This window comes from Protopterus annectens, chromosome 8.part0 (assembly GCF_019279795.1).
Source record: "Protopterus annectens isolate FY-2018-M chromosome 8.part0, PAN1.0, whole genome shotgun sequence".
NCBI lineage: Eukaryota > Metazoa > Chordata > Ceratodontiformes > Protopteridae > Protopterus > Protopterus annectens.
In genome coordinates, this window is record NC_056741.1 from 479,089,276 (window position 1) to 479,103,133 (window position 13,858).

General features: G+C 38.9%; 1 protein-coding gene across 3 annotated transcripts in view; it reads left to right on the forward strand.

Moving 5' to 3' along the window:
* The window catches only part of LOC122808893 (renin binding protein), a 1,087,318-nt gene that overhangs the window by 789,695 nt on the left and 283,765 nt on the right, over window positions 1-13,858 (forward strand). For all 3 annotated transcript variants that reach the window (XM_044080005.1, XM_044080006.1, XM_044080004.1), the window contains one exon: window positions 8,503-8,578. In XM_044080005.1, coding sequence (XP_043935940.1) covers window positions 8,503-8,578 — 76 coding nt within the window. The remainder of the gene's footprint in view (window positions 1-8,502; window positions 8,579-13,858) is intronic.

Genomic DNA, 13,858 nt, shown 5'->3' on the forward strand with positions numbered 1-13,858 from the left:
GACAATGATTGATTTATTTACATTTGTTTAGCGGGAAATTCCGACTGGACGCAGGTCCTTTTTCAGCAGATGCCCGGGGAGAAAAGCTTCACTTTTACATACATCTGCAAAGCATTATGGATAAACAAAGCCAATTTACCTCTTTAGAGGAGCTTGTACTGCATCATTGCAAGTATAACTTTTCAGTATGAGGTTTTCCACCTGCGAGGACCAATTGTCAACTTCTTTGTAGGAAGTAAGGTAGTGAGGCTTTGTAGGAAGTAAGGTAGTGAGGCTTTGTGGGTTGAGGTTTTCAAGACGATTTTCAGCTCTGAAAAAAAAATTAACAGGGCTTGTCCTTATTAACAAAATTAAAATGCAAAAACAGTGCAGTTTTCCAACTAAAAATTGTATAATTTTGAAATATATGTAGTATTTGTATCGGAACATGACAGATGTACTTTTACATTTATAACTCCTGTATAAAATTATGTAAGAGGACTGCACATCAGACTTTGCCTGTTGCCCAGTTGTCTTTATCTTCATCATCATGTCCCCTCCATGTTCGCAACTCCTGTCTTGGTTTATGTTAGTATGGGGTTTCGCCAATTCCTTGTTCAAGTCGTAAATCACTGAATTCTCAAACCTTTATACTTTTCTCTGAGTAAAGTAGTTTCTTGGAAGGTCTTTCAGATTGGCTTGAGACTTACATTTGAGAACTACTGTTCCTCTTTTTGTTTCCTTTCAGTGCAGTAATAGGGTCAAAGGAAGCTATTCTGTATCTGTAAGTTTGCCTGTCACATTTTCAAACAAATTACGTGAAATGGTGTGGCACCTCTTGAAATGTGCACAGCAGCCTTTTTAAGTTGTAGTTGATGAGGGTGCCCTACTCAAATCACATTTACTACTCAAGTACGTAGAGGCCCACGTGTAAAACATGCTTCAGGTTTCCCTGCTTAGAAAATATTTTTTTAGCTGCACATATAGTCGCATCTTCACATGTCAGAAGTATTTTAAACTTTCCAAGCCCCTGATCATAAACAAATATTTTTGTCTTTTTTTTTTTTTCAAAGTCAACCGGTAAGTGTTGCTCTAAACAAGTTTCCAAGTTTTTGCATTGAACAGATTCATTTCTAAACAGAATTCTTAACTAACCTCTCAGTTCATGTTAATGAATCGACAGTGGACTCTACACCGAGTCACATTTAGTAGCAAGGAACTTGGTCTAAAATGTATCGAAATAAAAATGGGTCTTGTACCAATATTATAGAAAATGCCACCCTTGACATGAATCAAACCCATACAAATGCAGTTTCCAACCCCATAGTTATTTTCAGCAACATTTTCTATGAAAAGTAGCTGTCCCATAATGATTTCATTATGCTGTACACACATTATTCGGATAGTCTTTATGCTATGGGGTGCCTGTGGCTGGTGTTGATATTTGTGTAGCCTGTTTTCAAGAAGCTACAGCTCTATCCTAAACAGGAAATTAGTCTGTTTATACTATTTCATGTAACAACATTCCCCAAGGAATCTTACTTTATTTGCTGATGAACAATATGTAGCACGTCTGCAGAAGTAACAGAGATTCTAGGTCTATAAACATTCACAGTACCCAATGCCACTTATTCAAAATCAGACAGAGATCCCACTGCAACTCTGTCCCATGATCGTGTACGCCAGAAAATCTGAAAGACTGACAATCTGCTAGTGCTTGGCCTCTGTTATATTAACAGCAGACCTACATACATTGTACACAGCAATACCATACATTTTTTTCTATGAACCTATAATGTTGACTCTACAGCCATCAGAGTCTCCATCACAGAAAAGACCCCTGACCCTTGCAATCTACTAGAAAGTAAGAGCAGAGTCCTAACCAAAATTCCTCTATGTGCAAGTACAGTCTTTGATAATAGACCACAGCACATTGTGACTGTCCCCGTCAACAATTTTATGTAAATGAGTAAATTACAGTACATGTACATTGTAGCATCTTAAATAACCATCTGCTGTGATGAGGAAGGTGATTTCTGACAATTTTAGATTACTCTAGCTGCAACCCATTGAAAAGAATATGAATGTCTGGTTAAACTGACTGTCATAATACAGGAGATCTTGGTCCCAAGTTAGATATACTTTCAGTGATTTATTTATTTTATTTATTTTAAATTTGTTAACCGGGCTAGTCCAGCTGGATATATGTCCATTTTCAGTGGAGGCCCGGGGAGAAAAGCTCCAGTAGTAACGCAGATATAGTAAAGAAAAACAGTTTTATCATACAATAAAATATTACATGCGATTGTGTCACACATATATATCATGGAACAATTCTACAAAGTAGAGATACTAAATCAGTTAATGCAGAGGAATTATTATATTGCTTTCCAAAAATTGTACAAGAAAGATAGGTCACTTTACAGTATGTTATCAATGGTGAGATGTACAGAACAACTGATAACATTCATAACATGACTTATGTAACTTACTAGAGATCGTAACTACTTCCATAGGGCTGTAGTATAATAGATTAGTGGGAGGATACAGGCTGGTGATAGAAGTAGAGAAATCATAGGATTAGTCAGGGTTGCTACAGGGGCATAACCAGTGTGTCTTCAGGTATTTATTGAGCCTTTGTGGCAGCGAGGGAACAAGAGTTATATCCTGTGGCAGCGTATTCCAGTTTTTTCCAGCAGTATTGGTGTACAAGGAGTCACCTGCCAGGTTATTAGACTTGCTTATGCTAGCAAGAAGTTTACCAGAAGATCGTAAGGAGTTGAGATTCCTGTATGGGGTAATAAGGTTTGAAAGTATAGGGGTGGTGTTCAGTTGGTAAAATATCTTATGAACAATGGTTAGTTGGGAAAATGTCAAAATGTTTAGTTCTAGCCATTCTAGTTGTTATAGGTCCTGACAATGGTGAGTTCTAAAAGGGTTCCCAGTGGCAAATCTGGCTATATTATTATAGGAGTTGGCTAGTTTGACAAGATTAGTTTGTTTTAGGTTCGTATATATGGGTGAAGCATACAGAAGAGATGAGATTAAATGGGAATGAGCAATTCTAATTCTGGATGATGGAGTTGATTGTTTTATTCTATATAAGCAGCCTATTTTTCTATTTACTAGCCTATTTTTCTATTTACTGTTTTAATGGTCTTATTGATATGGTCATCAAAGGTGAGATTGTTATTGATTGCGATTCCTAGCAGTTTGGTGATGGAGTCTTGGAATATAAGGGTGTCATTATTGGATTTAATTTAGAATTATATGGGAGAGGACTTAGTGTTAGATATGAAGAGCAAGAGCTTGTTTTTTTTTTAGTGTCCAACAGGAGGCAGCATTTCAAGAACAAAGCCTCTACTGTGCTAAACTCTTTCTGGGTTAGAGTATGAAGTTCAGATGAAGTTTTGGCAGTACATATGAGTGTAGAATCTTCAGCATATTGTATACAGGTTGCTTGAGGAATTGCAACATGAAGGTCATTGATGAACAAAGAGAAAAGGAGAGGTCCTAGAACGGAGCCCTGTGGGACTCCAAGGGAGATGGGCAGGTGGGAGGATAGCTTAATTGTCCCAGAGTACTGCCTGTTGCCTATTGTTATGATAGGACTTAAACCAGAGGATAGCCTTGTTGTCTAGAGAGAGGTATTCGAGGGTCTTTATGAGTAGGGAATGGTTTACCATATTGAACGCTTTAGATAAATCAATAAAGAGTGCTGAAGAGAGGCTATTGTTATGGTTGCAATTGATGGAGTCTGTGAAAGAGAGGAGAGCTGTGGTGGTACTATGGTAAGGCCCGAAACCATGTTGGCAGTTGGCAGTTAGCTAAGATATTGTGTTGGGTTAAGTGGGCCATTAGCTGATGGTGAATACATTTTTCTATGACCTTAGCTAGGTGTGATAAGAGAGATATAGGTCTGTAATTGGAATAATCATTAGAGTTACCACCTTTATGTAAAGGAATTGTGTGAGATTTTCCAGATTTCTGGGATGATTCCTTCGTTAATGGTTCTATTTATAAGGATGGATATAGGGTAGGCAACTGATTTTAGCTGCTCTTTGCAGATATTCTGATGGTAACTGGTCTGCGGAGACGGTACATGGCTTAAGCTTTTGGATGATTTTCTGGATGTAGGTAGTAGAGATAGGTTGAAGATGGAAGGTAGGTAGAGTATCAGGTAAAGAGAGAGGGGGGCTAGCATTGTCTGCAGATAGATGATGGGCTAAGGGTTGTATAGTGTCTAAAAAAAAACAAAAAAAAAAAAAAGTGTTAAAGGCATTGGCCATTTGCTGGGGGGTATTATCGGCTCCTAATGGGGTTGGTGAGTGCCCAGGATGTAGAAGTCTATTTATGCTAGACTAGAACTTCTGTGGATTATTATGGTGAGTTTGCTGTAGTTTACAATAGTAGTTCTTTTTATCAGTAAGAATGGCTCTTTTTGTAATATTTCTCAACTGTCTAAAGGTTTGATTCTCAGAGATAGTTCTGGTAGTTCTCCATTTAGCCCAAGATTTGTTCCTTAGCCGTATCTTTTGACAGCCAGAGAGCTATCTTGGACTTCATTCTAATAGTTCGTTTGGGTGCGTGCTCATCTAGAATTGTTAGGAATTTTGAGTTGAAATATTTAACAGCCTCTTCAAGTGGGAGAGTTTTTAGAGGGTCCCAGTCACAGTTCATTTTGGAAAGACATCTGATTAAAATGCTTATTTGACCTTGAGATCCTGAACATGGGGGAGTTAGGAATGTCATTATTTTGTCTAACAATGTAAATCAAAGTATGATCACTTACATCCTCAGGAAAGGTTCCAGGTTCCAACTTTATAAGTTTGTTGTCTGTTAATGAGAATCCAATCTAAGTTGCTCTCTCTTTTTTATTTGGTTTGTTAATTCTAGTAGTGGTGGTGATTGACTGAAACCATGTAGATTAATATGTGAGTAAGGGTTTTCAGTGTTGATGCACTTCCAGTCAGTATTGAAGTCCCCTAGTATAATTGTTTCTTGTGGATAGGTAGTGGAAACCCAGCTTAGAATATCCTCTATTATAGTTTTGTTACTAAGAGGAAGGTAGGTACAGATGATGATGTTTAGGGATTTGCTAGTATTTAGTTTAAGTTTAGTGATAAGGACTTCTGCCTTACTATCTTGGGGAGGGGGATGAAGGATTCTTGGGGAGGGGGATGAAGGATATTGTGGAGGGGGATGAAGGATATTGTGGAGATCTGTAAACCAGTTATAAACAGAACGCCTACTCCTCCACCCTTCCGTTTAGTGTGGTCAAGTTTCAATATATTATAACCTGGGGGAATTATCTCCTTGTCCTTTGTTCTTGGTTTTAACCAAGTTTCTGTAAGACGGAAGATATGAAAGGAATGAATGTCGAGAAGGGCATGGAGATGGTCAACTTTGTTGTAGATACTATGGATATTTAGATGTCCTATTAGTAAGGAGTTTGGGAGACTGGTTAAGGTAGTTGGTATAGAGGAAGTGTTGCTGTGAGTTGTGACTGTGGAAACATTGGTTGGGCCAGTGTTGGGGTGGATATTACCATCTTTTAAGGTGGGGGGGTTTATTCTTGACATAGGGTTATAAAAGTCACTAGATTGATTTTTTTTTAGTTTCCTTATGGAGGAGTTATGGACTTTAATATGTGTGAGGTGATGGTATTTGGCTAGTAGGTAGCAGGGGGTAGATGTATAATATATTTGAAAATGGGTAAGGGTAGACGTTTGTATAGCTGTTTGTTTTGGAGAGTAGTTGAAGTGAACATAGTTCATATTTTCAAAGGAGGTGAGGAGGTAGGCAGACGTGAGGACTGGTATAAGAATGGCTATAAGTACTAACTTAGTTGGGAGAGCTTTTTTTTTGTGAGCATCTTGCTAAGGTTAGCTGTGGAAGTTCAAGAAGGTAACTTGTGCAACTGCAAAAGAGGTTTGGGCAGGGATAAGGGAATTGAAGAAAATGAAGGAAGGCAGAGTTTTTTTTAGGAAGTATTGAAAAAAAAAAGGAAGTAGGGACAGTGCTCAGGGTAAGGGAGTTGGAGAAAATGAGTAAGGAGATAGGTGAAAAATGAAGGGAAGTGGTTAGGATGTCTAAATTGATTAGCGTATATGATGGGTAGGTGGGGAGAGGGTGTGGCTAGGGAAGTATAAGGCTAGAGTTACTGGGGGTGGGTGAGATTTGGGGGTAGGGGAGCAGAGTGAGCCCGCAGGGTGAACAGAGTGGGGCAAAGCCAAGAGGACTAGTGCAGAGGAAAAACAATCAGTGAGGTATGGAGGTGAGTTCCTAGTAAGGTATTTGGGATGAAAGAGTAGGTAGAGAGCAGCTAGAGATAACTACAGAAATAAAGGAAAAGGTGTGAGAGTACAGAGGCAAGAACAGTTAAAACCTAGTGTAATTTCTACAATGTAAAGCAGGTAAAGTAATGGGAGACAAGTGGCACTACTGCCCTCTAGTGGTCACCCTAGGTACTGTGTAATAAGGTGTACCCCCATGCAAATAGAGGAGCAAAAGAGTAGGGAATTAGGAGAATGAGAAACAATAAAGTAGATGGGTAGATAATAGGAGAGAATAAAATAAATAGGTAGATCCTAGGGTGATGGAGTTTTCCCAGAATGCTATGAAAGTAGTATGTTTGTTGTCCCGGAATGCAGTACATGTGGTCTGTGGCATGCTCCTCTATGCCTCTGGAGTGGCAGGAAGAGTAACTGTTGAAGTAATGGAACTTGGGTGGAGGAGTACAGCCATTGGGTGGTGGAATTGAGCCAGTTCATTTGTGCTCAACTGCCCTCAGCTGTGCTCAGGGAATATGTTTTGGGAAGGCTGTGATTGACAGCAGTCATAAGTAATGTTTGCTTCTAAAAACAATGTAGTGGGATTGAATATAACCTCCAGCATTTGGAAGGACTGCAGGAAACCTCCACTATGCATTAGAAACAAGTGTATAGATTATTTCCTGTGTATAGCAGGACTGTTCTTTGGTATTTCCACTGTACATAGAATTAGGTGTAGCTACTTCATGTTTACATTAGGGTTGTATGTGTGCCTCCATTTTAAGAAATATGGGTGTGAGTTACCTTCTCTGCCAACAAAACTGAGTACAGTACTTTTTATGTACAGCTAATTATGCTGTGTGTGTGGTTGAATTATAGATGGCAAACTCAGATTATCCATATAGGTATATGTGCTTCTGTGGACTCCTGTTAGAATCCCAAGGATGGAAATTTTGATCCTTAAAACAGCAAGACTGTATGTGTGAATAAAGGGGGATATAGTCCAAGTCTGAGGTTGCAGTACTTTAAAATAGTCCCCATACTGCAAGGTACAATGATGTTGTAACCGTACTATCAGGGATATGGAGTATAGCCATCCCCCTGCAGAAACTCTAATGAAAGTACAGCAACTGTCAGCATTCATTCTTTTTCTGCAGTCAGGGACTTGCAGTTATGGTTCCAGCAATTCTGATACCGAGACCTTATTGTGCATAGTAAGACTTGTTTGGGGTGCTGCTTATATCTGGCAGGACCAATAATGAGTATTTACAGCATAGGTATTTCAGAGCTTATATAGGATAAGATGCGCATACTACCAGTGTACAGTAAAACTGGATTTAGGGTAAGGTATGTATGCTTTGGAATAGGAAGGGTTACTTCCTGTGACTGTAAGAATAAGTACGAGTATTTCATCTGTAAGCGGAAGTATGGGGTACTTCATACATGCAGTAGTAATAGGTGCAGTTACTTCGTCTATGAGTATGAGGCCTAGCCTTGGAACTTCCATGTTGTGTAGGACTTGATTTAGTGTGTTCCATCTGTGCATCAGGTCTATGTATGGCATACTTCCAGTTTACATAAGAATGGGTTTGAACTGAACCATACCATAAAACTTGGTGTAGGTATTACCAGAGTATGATGGAACTGAATGTAGGGTGCTCCACCTGAATGCAGAAGTAGATATTGTACTAACCATGCATTACAGAGGGATTTGAATACTGCCAGTGTAGGGCTGTGTATAGACTATTTAGTGTACATATCTGTAGGTGTGTGCTACTGTATATACATATAAGTGGCAGTACAGTATACCCTGCATAATGAACTTTGGGAAAATCTCAGTATTATGTATAGCTGGGCTTTGGAGATGCTTTTGATGTACAGCTAAAGGGGGCTATTACATAATGATAATTCTCTGTACACTTTGAAAATGAGCACTGGGTTTGATCTAGTCCAGCACAAGACGGCACCATCTGAAATGTGTAAATTTGGATCAGGCCTTGCACAGCATCAGTGACAACTGACTGGGTTCTGAAAGAATAACCATAATTCCTAGGAAAAATTGGAGATGGATGCACTATGACCATGAAGCACTCAGTCTGTCCCTAATGGTGAGGTTCCGTTCACAATATTGTACCCTGTTTCTGTCAGAAGCAATACATAATTTCAGGAGTTTAAAGAAAGACTGGTTTTATCCATAGCTGCATTTGATCTGTAGTGTATTTTAAACAATTTTGCTCTTTCTCTTTAATAGGTATGGATGTATTGCCGCTTGTATCGGAAGCTGACCAGGTTCCATAGACCAGAATTACTTGAAGCTGCTAAAAAAGGTACCTTTAGAAATTACTTAATGATGCACTGTTACTGAAATGAGTACTGACAAAGGTATGTTAGACTGTCTTGCATTTCAAAGATTTAATCAAGCTATAATGAAGGTTATACATTTACTCAAATCAATTCATATTTGTAACCATTCATCACCAAATGAGTGGCTTCAGCCAGCTATTTTTGTTTATTCTAGCATTATAGATACAAGTGCCATTTTTAAACTGTTAACTTGGTAGGCTAAGTTTGTCTGTGAGTATTCCATTCCAGCTGCTGCTGGGTGTGTAGAATTTGACTTTTTAGATGGCTACTTTATCATCCAAAGGAAGAAAAGCATTAACAGAAAGAAGGGCCTGAACCCAGCCCTTGTCATTAGTTCAGCAGACCTAGTGCCCAAGAACCCGCAGTACCACTTACTAGGAAGTGTAAATGGAATGTAAAAATTCTATCCACTTCGACTCCTGATGTATATAAATATGATTAGCAGCTGGAACAGGCTCCCATAATTTTAATTTAGTCAAATAATCCCTGCATCTCTCAATCCTTGTTTTCTATACATTCTCAGTACACTGAAGTGAATGCTTACCACAAAATAGGAATAGTTTGTCTTCCCTCTTGTCTCACATTATAGTATCCATCTACTAGAAGTGTACAGCTAGGCTTAAACTTAACTTTGTAAGCTGCCCTCACTGATTTGTTTCTGTTATTGCTTGGATTCCCAGGTAGGTGTATCCTTCTTTGTATGTATCCTTCTTTGTACACACTCACTACACTCAGGTTTGCTCTGCTCTTCTACCCTAACCCCCAATCCCACACTCCACTTTATGAATAGTCACCATCTTCTTCACCTACCCATTGCCAACATCCAGTCACAACTTTCTTTAACCCTAACCAATCATGGTACATCTTCCAAGCCTATCTTCTTCTCACACCACCACTGTTACTCTGATGAGCTCTTCTAACTATTTACACCATATGTTTTTCTGGAATACCATCCACTGTCTATACTCTTACATAATGCACATTTAACTACCTCCTATACCATTTACTTAATGCTTCTCCACTTTCTCCTATAAACTCTTTCTACTAACTCTCCATTTAGATGATGCTTCATCCAAAATTATTACTACCATCACTCCTGGTAATATTTGCACATTTATCTTCCCTACACTAACTACTTCACAGTATAATCCTTCTTTCCTCTTCTGACATGAACTTACATACAGACACACAAACTTTACATAGAGCCTACACTCACCTATTAAAATATAAAACTCTCCCCACCTCACGCACAATACTTATCACCTCAAATTTATGCCCCCAGACCAAAAATTAAAACAAAGGTGACTTAAAGCTAACAGCATCACTTGTTAAAGCTATCACTATCTGGTGGTGATCATCCCATCCAGAACCACAGATCCAAACAACATCCCTTCCATCCTCAGCACCCCACACAAAAATACAGCAGGACTGCTCCTGTTTAATGTTAACCTCAGAAACTTCTGAAATAAACATCCTGAGGTAAATGTATGGAATGTACATCGCCTACCTGACATTATCATAACCACAGAAATGTGGCTAAAACGTGAAATTTGTGATAAGTAGTTCACCAGGCTACAATATCTTCAAACTTAGCAGGTAGAGTGGCTGTTACATATAGGCAAACTGTTAACCTTTCTATCCATCCACTCACCACTGCCCCCCTCACTTCTGTCATTATTGCAGGAATTATTATATCTTCACTCAAAATAAACAAACCTAAAAATATAACAATAATGGGAGTCTACATCCCTCTGGGCAATGACAGTAATGCTGCAGAGTAACCCTGTCAGGGGCATCTATCAGCATTCCCCCAAGAAACTCTGATTCTAGGTGACTTCAGTATTAACTGGCTAACACTATAAAAAATATTCCTCCTATAACATCAATCTTTGTGGTTTCAGTCAACTCGTATATACCCCAGCTAGGTACAATAAAAACAAAGTTAGACTAAGTACCCTAAACTGGATCTTAACTTTCGGTTTTTCGCGGTTAGGGGTCGCCACAGTGGATCACCTTGTCCACTCATGATTGGCAGTGGAGTTTTATGGTGTCAAGTTGCCAGCCCAGTGTCTAACCTTCTTCAGAAAGCACACACATGCACAAACTTAAGCCTAGGGACAACTGAGTGTCCAACCAACCTACAGCATGTCTGTGGGATGTGGGAGGAAACCGGAGCACCCTGAGGAAACCTAGACTGGATTTTAACAAACTTCTCAAATAATGTCTCCTTTGTAGGTTCCTTCCCTGATAACTTAAGTGAGCACCTGCCCACTTTTGCTGTATGAAACTATATGTGCTCCCCAAAAGTTCAGTGCTACAACCTCTTGTGTAATATAACAGACTTTTTTTTTTATTTTCTTTATTTATGTATCCTTTGTTGACCAGGTTAGTCCCACTAGGCTAGTGGCATCTTTTCCAGGTGAGACCCAAGGTGGCATTTATACTGCTAGGAGAAATTTATCCAGGGCATCTGGGAATTTCCCCTACTATTTTCGATGGGTGCTATGGGATTTTTTTTTACATCAACCTGAGCTATCATCTACTCAAGCAGGTTGGGCCTCTGTTTAACATCTCATCCAAAGGATAACACACTTAGGAGTACAGCACCCACTCTCCCTTTTGCTACACTGCACTGCAGTGCAATAATCCATTTACCAGGTGTGAAAATAGAACCCACAGCCTTCTGCACCAAAAATGAGCATGCTGCCTCTTGCACCACTGACACTGAAGTATGTGACTTCACTTTCACCTGAAGTATGTGACTTCACTTTCACCGCCACTCTGAAGTCCCACCAAACAGACACATATAAAGTCTCTACAACTTGAGAAAGATGCGTCTTTAATACTATATTTATTAATGTACTTGACAAATTTGCACCATTCAGAAATAAATGGGTTAAATTCAACCCAACTTTGAAGGAATGGCTTTGCTGGAAATGGAACAAAACCAACTCTATCATCAGATATACAAATTAAACTTTTAGGCCAAAAAAGAAATTAAGATCAGTTTTACTCAGACCTACAAAATCCAAGTCAAAGGAACCCCAAAACATTTTGGTCTTCAATATACAAACTAAATAACCTTGGCTGTTTTACTGGATCATCTCCCTCAACAAATAAACACACCAATAGTATAGCCAGCCAGTTCAATGCTATTTTGTCCAAACCATTTTTGCTAAAAACACAACTTCATCCTCCCCACCTACCCAAGATAGTTAGCACTGTCACAACAAAATATCTGTCCAACCAGTACCAACTTCTACCATTAAAAAGCTTCTCAAGTTAAAGAAACAGCACTCACCCCAGACAACCTTCCAGGTGAATATATATTAAGATAGCAGCAGTCTCATTGCCTGTCCTGTGTATATTCTAATCAACTGTTCCATCAAAGAAAATTATGTTCCCATACTCTGGAAGAAATCTTATATCCTGGAGCTTCATAAAGGTAGCAAATCAGTTGACTTTACCAGCTATAGGCCCATTGCGATCTATCCCACCATCAACATTTTTTGAAAACTATATTAAACATCAGCGCCTCTGCTCTATACTTTACAATAATCTAGTCTACTCTGTATGGATTTCAACCACATCATGGCACCATCTCTGAAATTCTCAATTTCCCCACTTCCGTGAATCTACACAGAACTGCTAGTTATATTGTATCTGCCTTTTTCCTTGATGAAGGTCTTTGACACTGGGTTTCACCCAAAACTTTTTAAAAGATGTGTATTCATAGGACTAGATACACCCTGTATTTCCTGGTATGATGGTTATCTGTCTTTTAGGAAACAGGCTGTCAAACATTACTCCTGACATCTCCTTTTTTCGTGTATCTGTGGGTATTCCCAAGGATCCATCCTAGGCCCTCCCCCGTTTCATTTTTTTCATAAATGACTTCCACAAAGATAGTAGGCACACATAGCCAGCTTTAGGTACCAGCGAACCCTGTGGTCGATGGGGGCCCCAATTCCTGGGGGGCCCATAACCACAGCAAGTTATATTATCCTGATATTTTTTTAGCATGTCTGTCAAACCAACAAAAGCTAGTACAGCAATCTTGTATACTTACGAAACCAGATGGATAATAATTCTTATCTGAGTCTCCTTTATAATTCAAAGATATCTCTGGTTATAGTAACAGTATTTTATCAGGTGACGGGCTTCACAATTCCATTAAATATTTTGCCACTGATGTAGTGCCACAAACCCTACTGATGGACATTTATTTCCACTAAAATTAACAACATAGCCAGCATTAGGTACCTGCAATACCCATGGCTGCAGGGGGTCCTTTAGTCATCCTTGACTGTGTGGGAGCCCCACAAAAGCTGCTGCTGGTTGGGGAAAAGTAAGGAATAAAAATGAATTAATTTCATGGTTATGTTCCTTAACCTGAACATGGCTGTGATATGACCCTTGTTGGATAAAGCTGATAATGGACACGAGCAAGATAAGCACTAGAGAGATCAATAGCCCAGAGTGACCACTCTCACTGCATACCTTCCTCAGGGATGGTTTTCTCTTTATGGAGTTTTTTAAATACTGGCAGAACACCCGATAGTATAACTCAATTTCCTTCCCAAAGAATTTGTCTCGGTGGCAAAAATAATAGCAGAATAAAGTCTCAAAATCAAGAACACACTTCAAATATTACTCTAATTCATTTAAAAAGTTAATAGAATAGCAGCTATTGCATAAACATGCATTTTTGGACAATAAGTATAAAACTCTAATGTCCGATTTATTGACGGTCTGTAATTTTGAATGATTTACCAGCAAATCAAACTTTTTACAAAAGACAGAGCAAAATTATGAGCAAAATTAGGGAAGGTCTGTAAAATCTGGGACAGTGACATATATGCATTACTCCTCGATGAGGTAAATAGACTTACCCCTGCTGCTGTTTGGACTTACCCTGCTGCTTTTTGATGACTGCTAAACAGCAGTCACTGATATGGTGTACGGGTATCAGTGTTGCACAATGTATTGCTATTTGCTGAAATAAGTATAAGGCTAATATTGCTATGGCTTATACTTGTGTGTGTCTTTAAAAAATATTACTGATTTATATCTGTGCACACACCCAGTAATGCTAGGACACATTTTTATTGTTGGGTATCAGTAAAAAAATACAGCTAACAAGTAATTATATTTCAAAAGTAAGGCATAAAATATATCCTAAAACATTCAGACACTTAGATCTTCTCGGTCTGTGGTGGCCCATACTCTCTAGACTGTATAAA